Source organism: Diabrotica virgifera, chromosome 1 (genome assembly GCF_917563875.1).
Source record: "Diabrotica virgifera virgifera chromosome 1, PGI_DIABVI_V3a".
In the NCBI taxonomy this organism is placed as follows: Eukaryota; Metazoa; Arthropoda; class Insecta; order Coleoptera; family Chrysomelidae; genus Diabrotica; species Diabrotica virgifera.
Genome location: NC_065443.1, coordinates 203,390,955 through 203,407,396, shown reverse-complemented (window position 1 = coordinate 203,407,396; position 16,442 = coordinate 203,390,955). Strand labels below are relative to the sequence as shown.

Here is a 16,442-nt window from a genome sequence, read left to right as displayed (position 1 = left end):
ATGTACAATGTTCTCGTCCACCTTTCGTTGTTTTGCCGTGCCACGTGTCCTATCCAGTTCCATTTCATTTGCGCAATTCTTCCAGTTACATATTCCACCTTCGTCCTGTTTCGTACGTCCCATTTCAAATATGTTCTCTCAGAGATACTCCTAACATAGCTCGTTCGATGGCCCTCTGTGTTCTTAATCTATTGGCTGATAACCCTGTAAGTGTCACGGTATCCACTCCATCAGTCATAACTGGTAGAATACAACTGTTGAATACCCTTTTTTCTAGGTTTATTGGTATCTTTTTGTTTTTCAACACATCACTGAGTCTTGCAACTGCTGCCCAAGTAATTCGGATTCTTCTAGTTATTTCTGCCGTTTGATTCTGTTTGCCTAGCTTGATCGTGTGACTCTTCGACACTTTCGATCTGACTTCCATCTAAGTCGATTCTGATATTTTGATTTGTCATCACTTTTGTTTTATTTAAATTTATTTTTAAACCGCTTTTCTTCTCAGATTCCTGTTTAAGCATCTTTAGTATGTAGATTAGTTCTTCTGTATTGTTGCTTATGAGCACTATGTCATCGGCAAATCTTAGATGACTTAAAAATTTAAGTGACAATTTAACTTTTTCTTCTAAGACATAAGGCATCTTCTAATTCAATAGTAAATAATTCTATATTCTATATCTGGAATCAATCCTTGCGTTATTCATTCCGTCTAATACGGCCCAGAGTTCTATGGAATCGAATGCCCTATTGTAATCAACAAATGCTGAATGAAGAGGGTTATTGTATTCGTTACACTTTTCGAGAAATGTCCTTATTGTCTGTAGGAGTAGGTGTTCTACGGTACTATAACCTTTGCGATATCCCGCTTGTTCAACAGGCTGGTAACTATCGAATTTATCTGATAGTCTGTTGGTCATTATTGTGGTAAGCAGTTTGTACGGATGTGGTAACAGACTTATTGGTCTGTAATTTTCGAGTTTGTGTTTGCCTCCTTTATTTTGTAGTAGAAGTAGCTGCGCATTTTGCCAAGTGGTTGGAATAGCAATATCAAAGAGGCACTTCTTCATTAGGATTTTAACTGCTTCCAAGGTAGTTTGACCTCCATCTCTAATCATCTCTTTTGTTATTCCGTCGTCTCTATATTTTCCATTTTTCATTTGATTTAAGGCATTTATAACTTCCTCGTTAGTAATAAACCATACCATAATAATAACTTTAGTAATAAACTATACCATTTATACTACAGCCAACGATCAAATGTGTAATTTGGAGAAGTGTCAGAACAAATGGAGATAAGGAGAGGGGCCAGGCAAGGTTACATACTGTCGCCGTTATTGTTTAGTTCTTATTCTGAAGAAATCACACAAGAAGCTTTGGTAAACGAGACAGTCGGCATAAAAGTGAATGGAAATTTAATTAATAACATTAGGTATACCGACGATACAGTCATAATATCAGACAACTTGGAAGACTTAGAAAGAATAATGAACAAAATATTAAGATATATGTAATGGAGAATACGGACTCTCCCTTAACCTCAAAAAACCAAAATTTATGAAAAATAGCAAGAACAACAATATAAATGAAATATTAACGGTAGGCGGCCAGCAGTCTGAGAGAGTAAAAAAATATACTTACTTGGGAACGATAATCACAGAAAATAACGATTAGACTGCAGAAATAAGAGAGAGAATTGAAAAAGCACGTGCCAACTTCGTGAAAATGAAAAAGATTTTATGCAGCAAAGATCTGATATTGGCCCTCAAAATAAGGCTAATTAAATGTTATGTACACAGTGTGCTTTACTATGGAACTGAATCATGGACATTAAATCGAAATGCAATAAATCGACGGTTCTCTTAGCAAGACAGAGACGAACTAGTTTTGGTGTTAGTGAAATAGTTTTCAGTATCTTTTCTGTTAAGTCATTTTTAATATCTTTATTATAACCTTTTTTGTCTTATTCTGAGGTATCTCATGAAACTGCTTACGCAAAAAGATCTCATGGGAATATTTTTCCCAAAAAAAACGCGAGGTTTTCGCCTTGCTTAAACATATTTTGCGGAATTTAAAATCAAAATCCTGTTATTACATCTACAGATGCATATAAAATATGATACATCCATGGCCGTCGTCCACATGTTTACAAAAAACATATTGTTTCCATAATCTATAAGCGCTAAAACAAATTTAGCAATTTCCCTATTCTACTTTGCAAAATTCATATAGTATCACAACACTTGATTATACATTTGAGGCATTCGCACTGTCCGTCAACGTGTTAAAAGGTTTATGTGTATAAACAAAATTTGTGCAATGTAATACACTTTTAGATGATTTGTCGACAGTGAATGGAAGAGGTCGTAAAATTTTATTACCATCTTTCAGTGTCAGTGTGAGATAAGATGAATTCCTTACTAACTGGAATATTTAGTTACGGAGAAACATAATATGTAATTAGTCTATGTTGTGAGGCCGCTCCCGTCTAAAAAAATTCTGATTTGGTTTCTTTGCGGATTCCTATTCAAAAATGTCCCCTTTAAATAAATCAGAAGAGTGCCAGCGAAATTTTTGGGCAAAAATTGTTAAAAAAAATGTTTCTAAACAAATTCACAAGATTACCATTTTTTGTCCAGGAAAATATTTTTTCTTGTTTTTTGGTCATTCTAAGCAAGAAAAATATCTTGTCATTTTTTTCAAAAGTTGATAATTTTCGAGTTAGAGGTGAACTAAAATATGAAAAATGCGAAGATAGACATTTTCGAGGCGTAAAAACTCATATTTAAATTATTATATTTAAGGTTGGCAAGTCCTTAAAGTGAAGTTTAAACATTCATTTTTGAAATTCTGAGTAGTAATCGGGTCTAACTTCAATTTAGACCGTTGTTTTTTAATTGTTAATTATGCGCGTCGATCCGATTTTAATTCCAATGCAGCAGGGTCTATTTCAACAATCTCCTATTTTGCACTGTAACTCTTTAGGTTTTTTGGCTTCTTCTAAACAAAAAAGATATCTTCTCATTTTTCTGAGAAGTTAACAGTTTTCGAGAATACACGTCGCTTGCTGAGAACATTAGTGACGTAACTTCAAAAACGTAGTTTGTAGCGCCTTAACTGTTAGGTCTGGATCCCGCGTATGAAAAAAAAGTTGAATAATAGCAAGCTGAAAATTTGTTAATAGCTTAAGGGTGTCTAGTCGAATAAACTTTGATATGTGTGAACACTGGAACAGGGGCAGTTTTAATTGTGGAACAGGTTAAAAATTTGGAACGGTCACAGCACGAAAACGGCACATTTATTTTGTCCGACAGAACAGACTTAAACTCTTCGAACAGAGATTAAACTCTCATGCAAAAATCAGACTGCTATTTATCACCAAATGGGCGTTTTAATGAGTGGAACATGTAGAATATGTCAAATGACAGGAATTATGACAGGTAATAAATAGCAGTCTGATTTTTTCATGAGAGTTTAATCTCCGTTAGGAGAGTTTAAGTCTGTTCTGTCGGACAAAATAAATGTGCCGTTTTCGTGCTGTGACCGTTCCAAATTTTTAACCTGTTCCACAATTAAAACTGCCCCTGTTTCAGTGTTCCCATATATCAAAGTTTATTCGACTAGACACCCTTAAGCTATTAACAAATTTTCAGCTTGCTATTAATCAACTTTTTTTTCATACGCGGGATCCAGACCTATGTATCATGTATGGATATTGCACGTAGAATATAATATGTTTTAATGTAATACCGCCACATGTTGCGAGTGCTAGGGGTATTTTACAGAAACGTTTGCACAATATTCCGAAGTATGGGAGAGTTGTAGAAGGAAGTAATAGGACAAACAATTTATGTTTTTATTTAACTATAAACAAATTAAGGAGAAGAGCATGCAAAATATTTTTATGAATACCCTTAATATTGGAGATCGATTTATTCGAACAAGTTGGGCTAAGTCAAAAGAGTATAACATCGTTCAGAAAGATAATAGAGGAAATCATCAAAACGCACAACTATAAACGAGAAACTTAAGGAAACCGTAAGAAAACACATAAATAGCTTTGAGCGCGTAGAGTCTCACTATTTAAGAGCTCAAACTCGTAGAGAATTCCTTGATGGATCATTAACCTTAGCTTAGATGTATAGATACTACAAAGAGTAACGAGAAGAAAAGCAGTTGCCATCAAATCTGTTAAAAGATGTACATATGAAACATTTTTTAACACAGAATGTAATATTTCTTTTTTTAAACCGACGAAAGATCACTGCGCAACTTATGAGGTGTATAAACAATGCAATCAAGAAGAAAAATAAAAAGGCCAAGAACAATACACACGTCACAGTCGTAGTAAAGAAAGAAGCCGAGAAGAAAAAGCAAAAAATATTACAAATCCTACATAAAAAATAATAAACTCATAGTAGCTTGCTTCGATTTGCAAGCAGTATTACCTACACATTGCGGAGATATTTCTACATTTTTTTATAAGTCCTGTCTCAATTGCTTTAATTTTACGATTTTCGAAGTAGCATCGCAAACAGTTCCTGCTGTTTTTGGCACGAGGCCATTGCTATGCGAGGAGCAAATTAAATTGCAACATGCCTCTCTAGCTATCTATCTACTTTACCTGCAGGAAAAGATATTATTTTTTATTCCGACAACTGCGTTGGCAAGAATAAGAATAAGGCGGTTTTGGTGGTACTTATGTACTTATATGCAGTTACGCATGCTGAAATAAATAACATTACTCACAAATTTTTTACTGTTTGTCATACCCAAAATGAGGGTGATTCGATGCATGCAGTAATCGAGAAAGCAAAAACACAGTTTAACTCAATTCATGTCAGTGGCCACCTCTAATAAGTGCTGCAAAAAGAAAAACGGTAGGCCCTATAAAGGGAATGAAATGGACGCTGAAGACTTTTTGACTCCAAGTACCTTTCAAAAATTTTTGGGCAAAAATTCACCAAAAATTCGGATAACGAGAAAGTAATATGGAATAATATACAAATTCTTAAAGTAGAAAAGTGTTTTCCTACAAAATCTTTTTACAAAGTTAACTTTGACTATACAACCTATAAAACTATTGACCTTTCTACTCGTCGTTTTTCTGATAATAATAATATTTTAGAGCAATATAACTCAAAACCAGCCTACGAAAAGCCTCCTACTGTAGGAGAGAAAACAAAAGAGCATTTACTGGAATTATGCAAAAAAAAATCTTATTGCAAATGTACATCAATCATTTTATTTCAATTTGTTGAGTTAATTTCACTTTGTTGTGATTTATAATATACAATAATTATAATTATTAGATAAATTTATCTAGTAAACTACCATTTATAACTTTGTCTGGTTTTCATTGTTAATCTGTATAATCGTAGCAGTTATGGTTGATGAGTTATTTAAAAATATAATGCAATACCGCCATATCTTACAAATATTTATAATGGTTAAATATTGCTTGTTTTTCAAAAAAGATATCCATTCGTGTGCTATTGAATTACTAATATTCTAATATTCAATTACTTGTCTTAAAATATCTATTTTGTAGAAGAAGAAAACCGCAGTTGTATCGGTATTGAATGGGATGTGCGATATATTAATGAGCTTTTAAGCTTCGAAAATGCGTATTATCGCATTTTTCAGATTTTAAATCGCCCCTAACTCGAAAACTATCAACTTTTGAGAAAAATGACAAGATACCTTTCTTTCCAATTTCTGGCCAAAAATTTCGCCCTCAGATTTCCTTCCGCAAAGAAACCGAAACATAATTTTCTTTCAGACGGGAGCGGCCTCACAACATGGACTAAATGTTTCTTGCTATTAACATTGTTATTAGGCGTTGATAAAATTACTGTTTAAACAATTTGGCATCATAGCCAATTGAGCCGATGGGTGTAACGATAAAAAAGTGTTCAGGTTTCTACATATTACTGAGTCATCATGTAGAAATCTACAATTAAGTTGAAAATGTTACCACAATGGCATGCTACAGTAGAGCCATCTCTAGGATCAGAAACAAATTAATTGACGGTTCATATCAACCTTAACTGGCTGAACAACGTCATTAAATTGGAAAGCCTCTGTTACTTTTATTAGAGCAATATCGTTATGACCATTACTAAAACAAATGTATCGAAAATTATATATGGAATAAAAATAATCTATGTATGTAGCGTAGAAATATAGGGTAGCCTTGCATCTTTCCAGGATGCTCGCCATTACCTCGCCAGGCATCCCACCGCGGGACTTTAACGTAAACATTTCACCAACGGTTAGGGCTTTAGAGATGATATTTCTCTAAATACAAAATGTATTTCTACAATTTAAAAAATTACAAGATATTCTAATTTAAGGTTCTCCCCTACATTACTTTCAATTACTGTCTGTATAATTTTCTCTCTTGTCTTCCATTTTTTAGTGACTTTCGCCGTTTACGATATTACCTCCGAATTCTATCCTACTGCATGGATTTTAATGAAATTTTGGGCCTAGCCTTTACTTATCTCCTAATTCAAAGTCTACCCTATGCCGATGTGTGCTTTTATCTTGGGGGTGGTTTCCAACCCACCTTAGGGGTGGAAAAATTTTTGGTTAAAATTACCACAGAATTCGCTTGAGAACCTAATTCTAAGCAAAAACTGTTCTATAATTTTTTTGAATACTCAATACTTTTTGAGATATTCGTGGTTGAAAATTGGCCATTTTCATTGAAACATGTTTCATGTTTACCTTTCGAACGGTTTTTTGCGAATACCTTAAAAACTATGCATCTAAATAAAAAACTATATTAAACATTTTTTTAGGTTATAAAAAAAAACAAAGAGACACTTGACTTCATAAGTCTTCTAGTTACAATACAAAAAGGGGAATATTAGGTGAAAATAGTTTGTTTTTTGGTACATTCTCAAATTGGTCTATTCAACTTGAAATAACAGAGAAACGGTCAACTTTAGGTGTATAATGCTACTAATACTTCTTGTAGTGCTTGAAAATAACTTTAAAATGAGCTATGTTAGAGGTTTATTACATTAAAACTAAGCGAAATATGCTGCAAATAAAATTGATAACTAATGTATTTTAAGAAAAAATGAGAAGTAATTTTAACCCCCATCCACCAATATATAAATGCATCGTTTTCAATGCAACCATTATCATCTATCCAATGATACACATACAAACTAACATCTGCTATCATCACCCACATACATCTCCATCTCTAAACTTTCATCCATATTTTCTATGACTATTTTCACCCCATCTATTCACATTATAACCAAATTTAACAGTCTCACTACTCTTTCTGGGTCCCGTTCATGTCACATTTCCATTATTATCTCATAAATCTCTAACACTCAACCCTCTCTCCTATGGTTGACTACATCATATGATGGTCTATTTGTCGAACCCTTAGAGTTCTGATTGGGTAGCCTGCAGGGACCTTGGAAAATGGTCGAATAAATCTGAGCCTATCTTATACATCCCTCCCTGATTTTGAGACATTTCTACATCTGTGTCTCAACACTTGTGATCTTTTATGGTACTTCCACATACTACGGCAACTTCCAACCATTCGAATAATATCGATAACTTGATATCAACATAAAATTGCTTTTCTAAGCCCTAGATGTTCACATAAGAGGGCTTGATAACGTTTATTAAGTTTTCGTTCCAACGCGTAATGTGGCTTGCTTATCACTTTCATTACAAAAATATTCTAACTTTTACATCAAGTTCATTTTCATTCTAACAGAGTATTTACCATAGTGGGAGCGACTGTTTTTATTGTTAATAATTTAACAAACTTTACAATCACAAAACCAACAGGGAAATTTTATCTTCCTGTGGAACTGTCATTTCTGTTATGTCACCATTCAGGATTTCCACTATCAAAGTTACTTGCTTCTACACAGCCATGATGTGAACAAGTCAAATTTAGCTCAATGGTACCTCGAGCGTGAAACCTTGGATATTTTGTACATCCATATGTAAAGTCACATCAATTTTATATGTTCATATGACGGATTAATTTTAAAGGGTTTTTACCCTAATATTTTTACTTTGGTGGTTAGCATGTATGATTCAAGTGAGTATAACCTATAGCTTTTTAAAATCATAGTCAAAATTTTAAATACTTTGCATAACCTTTCGAACGTTCGATCATTTTATCAGGTTATACACTTTTTAGGAAACACTGATGATGATCGGTCAACCGATTGAAAACTAGTTCTGTTTGTTTTATGATGTAGCCCTGTATAGGGATTTTATCAAATATACCTTTTATAAAGGATTTCATGGTTTTTTATATTATAGTGTTATTTCTATGTTCAAAAAGTTAGACGGGTTTAAAATGAATGGTTTTTGAAAAAAAAAGATCAAATTATAGAGCGCATTTTTAAATTTTCTTAAAAATCTTCCTTTTTTTCCATGTAACTTGAAAATGATAAGAGATACAGTAATGAAAAATAAAACATAAATTTATATCTAAAAAAGCCCTACATTTTTGTGTGTTTTTTTTTCGTACATGGAGGAAAAGGAAGATTTTTAAGAAAATTTAAAAATGCGCTCTATAATTTAATGTTATTTTTTTCAAAAACCGTTCATTTTAGTCCAGTCCAACTTTTTGAACACAGAAATATCACTATAATAAAAAGCATTATAGAAGGAAAACGATGTATTTAAGTTCTGATGGATGAGGGGTTAAATATACTTATTTCTTCTAATATACATTAGTCATCAAGTTTTTTGCAGAATATCTCGCTTAGTGTGATGGACATTTAGTATTGCTCATTTTAAAGGTCTTTTCAAGCCCTACAAAAGTTATTAGTATCATTATACACCTAAAATCGACAGTTTCTCTGTTATTTCAAGTTGAATAAACCGATTTGAACATGCAGCAAAAAAACAAACTCTTCTTACCTAGCATACCCCTCTTTGTATTTTAACTAGAAGATTTATGAAGGAACAAATCTCTTTGTTTTTATATAACCTACAGAAATAATTTATATAGTTTTTTTGTTAGATGCATAGGTTTTAAGGTATTCGCAAAAATCCGTCCGAGAAGGTGTAATTTTTCAATGAAAATGGCCAATTTTGAACCACGAATAACTCAAAAAGTATTGAGTTTTCAAAAAATAATTATGGAACAGTTTTTGCTTAAAATTAGGTTCTCTAGCCTCTTCCGTGGCTATTTTAACCAAAACATTTTTCACCCCAGAGAAAGGGTGCGAACCACCCTCAAGATAAAAGTGCACATCGGCATAGGGTAGACTTTGTTTCTAGAGCTATTCCCTACTTACTGTGAAAATATCAATAATACGATGTAGTAGGATGAAATTCGGAGCCAAATACCCTCATTGACTGCCCTAGTTGTAACAATTTTGGTATTATTTCATTTTCAAGAATTTCTATATTTCTTAGCCAATCTAATATTGTTCCCTTTATAAAGCTTGTTCGGTTTACATATTATTATTAAACTTTCTATTTCTTGATTTGTTCTTCTTCTATACCCATTTCTGTATATATTCCTCCATAAATCGCTATAACCGTTTTTGCAGATATGTAAAGCAATAAAGTGCTAAAATCGGCCTTACTTCCGAAAAAAAAAAAAATGACAAGACAGATCTTAATAATTCTTTTTGCATTTTATTCGTGAATGCTCCAGCAAACTTTGTGACACCTAGCCATGACATAATGCATTCTTAAAGTGCATCTAAAACAGACAATAAAAAAAATTCGAAACTCATCAATTATCGGCGGAAATGTGTTCAATTTTGTTACTCAGGGGTTTTTGGAGTCGCTGAAAATGAATATGAAGTCGTAAGTGATCTTCGGAGTATCTGGTGCCCAGGGTACCTACTGTTTACCTCGTCTGGTGGAGTTTTCGGCATACATTTTTTTTAAAAACTTGTCAAAAATCATTACCCGGGCGGTTTTTAGGTTCGCTAACGACGAATATGACATCGGAAGTGATCTCCGGAGTACCTGGTGCCCAGGATACCTACTGTTGGCCTCATCTTCTGGAGTGTTCGGAAAATTCATTAAAACATTAGTCAAAAATCATTACTCGGGGTTTTTTGGGTCGCTGACGACGAATATGACATCAGAAGTGATCTACGGGGTACCTGGAGCCCAGGGTAGCTAGTGCTTACCTCGTCTTCTGTAGTTTTTGCAAATTCATAAAAAAATTAGTCAAAAATCATTAGTTACGAGATAAACATTAGGTACCCTGGGCACCAGGTACTCCGGTGATCACTTCCGATGTAATATTCGTCGTCAGCGACCCCAAAAATCTTTTGAGTAATGATTTTCGACTAATGTTTAATGAATTTGCCGAAACCTCCAAAAGACGATGTAAATAGTAGGTACCCTGTTCACCAGGTATTCCCCCTATGGCACCAGGTATATATAAAAACCCCCCAAGTAATGATTTTTGACTAATTTTTAATAAATTTTTTGCCAAAAACTCCACAAGGCGAGGTAAACAGTAGGTACCCTGGGAACCAGGTACTCCGGAGATCACTCACGATGTCATATTCGTCGTTAGCGACCCCAAAAACCCACGAGTAATGATTTTTGACATATTTTTAATGACTTTGTCAAAAACTCCACAAGACGAGGTAAACAGTAGGTACCCTGGGCACCAGGTACCCCGGAGATCACTTACGACGTCATATTCATTTTCAGCGACCCCAAAAACCTCCCGTGTAACAAAATTGAACTCACTTCCTCCGATAATTGACGAGTTCTAATTTTTTTTGAGATGCCCTTTAAGAATGCATTTTTTGTATGCAGTTTTTCAATAATATGTCATGGGTCACAAAGTTTCCTGGCGCATTCACGAATCGAATGCAAAAAGAATTATTAAGACCCGTCTTGTCGTTTTTTTCCAGAGGTTCAGTGCTTTATTGCTTTCCCTAAGATATTTCCAGCTGATCTACTTTGCCTTGAATCTATCTGCACATACCATCAAATTAAACTAAGAATTGGTGAAGGATTCGACCGTTACCTGAAGGAAGTTCACTTTATTTAATAATAAAACACTGAAAACTTTTATTTTCAATACAGCGGAACCCCGATAAGTCGGCCCCCGATAACCCAGAAAACCGGCTAACCCGGACCGATTTTCATCAGATAAACATTTTGATTTTCAGTACATTTGTATTTTGACAACGACACCAGATTTGGGCGTCGAAACGTTAATAAAATTATTTTTCAATTTAATTGTGGCTTAATTTCCCATCAAAATAGTTAATTATCAGATAAACATTTCAACAATAAAAATGTATGTAATATAATATTTAAGAGATAATGTGAATTTGTGTAATTTGAACTATACGATAGTAAAAATGACTCACATGGCACACGCCGCGCCGCGTCAACAGAAACAACAGGTACCTCTCTGTAGTATTCCTTTACATATTTATTTCAAACTATCTTAGCATTCAACTATTTTCAATGGGAAATAAGCCACAATTTTACCAAAAAAAAAAAGATTTTATTAACGTTTCGAAGCCCAAATCGGGTTTAGTTGTCAAAATACAAAATACTACCATGGTAGTATTTTGTATTTTAACAACGAAACCCGATTTGGGCTTCGAAACGTTAATCCAAATTACTACCATAGTAGTTTATTTATTTATTTATACGGGCAAGCCCAATTCGGTAATACATTAATAAGATATTGATAATTACAGTGTTGAATATATAAGAATAAAATGAGAGAGTACAAAACATTTAAAAAGACATGACAAAGTAAAATAATTACAAAACATTAATTACTAACAAATAACAAGGTTATGACATTGTTAAATATTTAATTTGGTTAAATGGTTCTTAAAAACATCGACAGAGTTACCAAAAAGTAAAAGGTCACCTAGGGAGTTAGCAAGTCTTAGTGTTCTAGGAACAAAAGTAAAATATGAGTAATTATGTCTTCTTCTTCAGGTGCCATCTCCGCTACGGAGGTTGGCAATCATCATAGCTATTTTAATTTTTGAGGCAGTAGCTCTAAATAGTTGTTTTGAGCTGCATCCAAACCATTCTCTCAGGTTCTTCAGCCATGAAATTCGTCTTCTGCCGATGCTTCTTCTGCCATCTATCTTTCCCTGCATTATGAGTCGCAGGATGCCATACTTCTCGCCCCGCATCACATGTCCGAGGTACTGTAGTTTTCTTTCTTTAATTGTCAGTTCAACTTCCTTCTCTTTACCTATTCTTCTCAGTACTTCATTGTTCGTAACTCTATCTACCCAGGAAACCCTCATAATTCTTCTATACGTCCACATTTCAAAGGCGTTAAGTCGTCTCATTGTCTCTACATTTAACGTCCATGATTCCAGTCCATAGTATAGTACACTATATACGTAGCATTTTGTTAGGCGTACTTTAAGAGCTAATGTTAAATCTTTACTACATAGGACCTTTTTCATTTTCATAAAATTAGAACGTGCTTTCTCGATTCTGACTTTGATTTCTGCAGTGTAGTCATTATTTTCGGTTATAAGTGTCCCTAGGTAAGTGTACTTTTTTACTCTTTCGATCTGCTGGCCCTCTACTATCAAGATTTCGTTAGTATTATGGTTGTTTTTACTAATTTTCATAAACTTTGTCTTTTTGATATTGAGAGAGAGTCCGTACTCCCTACTACACCTTACTATTTTACTCATGAGTATTTGCAGGTCTTGTAAATTATCGGCTATTATTACTGTATCATCTGCATATCTGATGTTGTTAACTAAGACTCCATTTACTCTTATGCCGACTGTTTCATCTTCCAGAGTTTCTCGCATTACCTCTTCAGAATAAGCGTTAAATAATAGAGGTGATAGTATGCAGCCTTGCCTGACTCCTCTTTTTATTTCCATTTCTTCAGATGTTTCTGTTTCAATTCTTACTATTGCTCGCTGATTGTAATAGAGATGTGTTATTAGTCTTAAATCTCTTTCATCTAGGTTTTTAGTTTTTAGAATTTCCATGAGTCGGTCATGTTTTATTTTATCAAACGCTTTATTGTAGTCTATAAAACAGACGTAAAGAGAACGGTTAACATCCAAACATCTCTGTGTCAGCACGTTGAAGGAGAATAATGCCTCTCTGGTGCCCATTCCATTGCGGAACCCATATTGAGTGTCACTAATATCCAGCTCCAGTTTAGAGTGTACTCTGGCGTGGATAATTTTCAGCAGAATTTTCAAGGTATGTGACATTAAGCTTATGGTTCGGTAGTCACTGCATTCTTTGGCATTCACTTTTTTTGGCAAACACACAAATGCTGATGTCAACATTTCTCTAGGGATGATTCCCGTAGTATAGATAGCGTTGAACAGTTCTACTATTATGTCCAGGTTTTTCTCGTTGACCAACTTTATCAGCTCGCTAGGTAATTCATCTGGACCAGCAGATTTATTGGTTTTCATAGAGTTTATTGCCTGACTAACCTCTGATTTGGATATCTCTGGGCCTACATCTCCGGTTTGGCTATCTACGGATGTACTAGCTTCTCTCTGGTCATGAAATAGTTCCTCGATGTACTCTTTCCATCGTCGTAGTTTTCGTTCTGTCTCTATTATAGTATTTCCGTTTTTGTCGAGCAATATATTTGAGGTTCTTCTATTTCCTATTCCGGCTAGTTCTTTGACTTTTTTATGTAGGTTGAAGTTGTCATATATGTTTTGAAGTTCTTCTATTTCTTTACATTTTTCAGAGAAGTAGGTTTCTTTAGCCTCCCTAATTTTTCTTCTTATTTGGTTTTGAAGCTGTTTATAGCGAGTCTTATTAATTGTTTTGTTTTTTCTTCTTTCATTCATCAACTCTAGAATTTCCTCCGTCATCCATTCTTCTTTCTTACATTTGGTTGTTGTAAGTACTTTCTTACTTGGATCTAATATAGAGGTTTTGAAGAATTGCCACTGTTGTTCTACGTTGCAATTATTTCTTGGGTTTCTATCTAGATTTGTGTTGATTTCATGTTTCAAATTTTCTTTTGTTTCTTCTGACTTAAGTTTCTGTATGTTAAGTTTATTGTTGTTGCGGCTTTTTTGCGTCTTTTTTAGTTGAAGTTGAAACCTAGCAATAAGAAGACTGTGATCAGAAGATACGTCCGCTCCTGGATATGCCTTTACTGCCTGAATTGAGTTTCGATATCTGTGCTTTATTAGGATGTAGTCAATTTGATTTCTGACGATTTTGTTGTCTTTGTCAGCTGGCGATTTCCATGTATAAAGGCGTCGCTTAGGTAATTTAAAGAATGTATTTGCGACTACAACATTATGTTCCTGGCAAAATTCTATTAGGCGATCCCCTCTGTCATTTCGTTCGCCAAGTCCATATGGCCCTACATTAGGGTAGCATTTTCCTTCGCCAATTTTTGCATTGAAATCACCCATGATCACTGTTATGTCTCTAGATGCTGTGAGCTGTAATGTTTTTTGAAGTTCGCTATAAAAGTTCTCTATTTCTTCTTCATTTTTGTCAGCAGTTGGCGCATAAATCTGAATTAGGTTCATTTTTCCATGAGCTGTCAATAATTGCAACATTATAATTCTTTCGGACACCGGAACGAAGCCTGTTACTGATCTCGTTACTTTTTCACTGAGGATCATAGCAACTCCATATCTGTGTTGGGTGTCGCTGCTTCCAGAGTAATAGATTCGCCCATTGTCTGTATTGAGTTCGCCAGAACTGACCCATCTTGTATCGCTTATTCCTAATATATCGATATCTAGTCGCATCATCTCTTGCTGTATATTCCTCAGTTTTCCAGGTTCATACATACTTCTTACATTCCATGTAGCGATTTTGTAGGTGTATTTGTATATATTTAGGGAACAGGGATTTCGCTGACTAACGGCCTGGGAAGCCCTGTCGTTGCTGTTGTTTCTTCCCCTGCCGAATCTTGGCATCCGAGAACCATGATTAGTAGGTCGTTGATTGTCATTTCTGTAAGCCATGACGATTTCTAGGGATACTCCATGAGTCTTTAATGCAGTGGTTTCCCGTTGCCTTCTGCATTCTTATACCGTTGACCATTCTGTAGGGTTCATCCGCCTTCGAGACCGATTTCTCAGTCTCAGGACAAAAGAGTGCCCTGCCACTTACCAACTCATCCGCCCGAAGCCGTTGGTCAGTAAGTGGGGGATTGCTTATACCGGCAATCATTCGGTGATTATGTCTATGAAAAGAAATATGAAAGGTTTGAATTTGTCTTGTTGATCGTGGTGGAACAAACAACAATATTTTAGCAAGGAGTTCAGGGCAGTAATATATGCCATTGATAATATTAAACAATACTGTAAGATCTTTACGCTTCCTACGGACATCCAGAGAAGAGATATTCAAAAATCGTTCCATATCTGTATAATTATAATTGATGTGTTTTTTGAACCCAATATATCTAAGAAAATTATGTTGAACACTATCAAGTTTGTTCTTGAGGTATAAATAATATGGGGACCAAACTGGAGAACAGTAGTCAAGGTGCGTCCTGACTAAAGAACAATAGAGCATTTTAATAGCGAACACGTTCGTGAAATCACGAGTTGTCCTTTTAACAAAGCCAAGCATTTTCATGGATCTTTGAGTAATATTGTTGATGTGATGGTTAAAGCTCAGAGAGGAATCAAGAACAACACCTAAATCTTTAATTGAGTCTACCGTATCCAATAATTGATCATTTATGGTATAATTAAATACTGATAAATGATGATTCCGACAAAACCGGATAATGTGACACTTGTTGACATTCAAATCCATCCCATTATCAAGACACCAGTTGGCTAAATTATCTAAATCTGATTGCAATGATATTGCATCATCTTGATTATTAATGATTTGATAACATTTAAGATCATCAGCGAATAAGAGAGCAGAAGTGTTAGAGAAGCAGGTGACGATGTCGTTAATATACAGGTTAAACAAAAGTGGACCCAAATGAGAGCCCTGAGGTACACCAGAGGTTACTAGAAAAGTGTTGGAGTAATGATGATTAACCCTAACCTGCTGTGTTCTATTTGTTAGGTAACTGCCCAACCACTTCAACACAGAACCTTCTATGCCATATAATTTGAGCTTATGTAACAAAAGATCATGGTTCACCCTATCAAAAGTCTTGGAGTCAGTATACACTGAATCAATCTGCAACCCCCTCTCCAAAGCTTCAGACAAGGTATCAACATAAAGCAACAAACTAAGTTCTGCTGATTTACCACAAGAAAATCCAAACTGTTGAGAATTTAGTATCCAAGAGCAGTCATAATTAAGGTAATCAGTAACAATACTCTCAAATACCTTGGGAATTGTGCCGAGAATAGGAATAGGACGATAATTCGTTATGTCAGCTTTATTATCTGCTTTGTAAATTGGAGTGACATAGGATAGTTTCCAAAAGTCAGGAAATTTCCCCAGCTGAAGGGATTTATTAAAAATATGATAAAGCGGCCGAGACA

General features: G+C 34.6%; 1 protein-coding gene across 1 annotated transcript in view; it reads right to left on the bottom strand.

Annotated features, from left to right (window-relative positions):
- LOC114331927 (trypsin-1) overlaps positions 1–16,442 on the bottom strand; it is a 92,102-nt gene that overhangs the window by 17,393 nt on the left and 58,267 nt on the right. Inside the window, exon 3 of the mRNA XM_028281619.2 lies at positions 6,048–6,118. Within this exon, the coding sequence (XP_028137420.1) occupies positions 6,048–6,118 (71 nt within the window). The remainder of the gene's footprint in view (positions 1–6,047; positions 6,119–16,442) is intronic.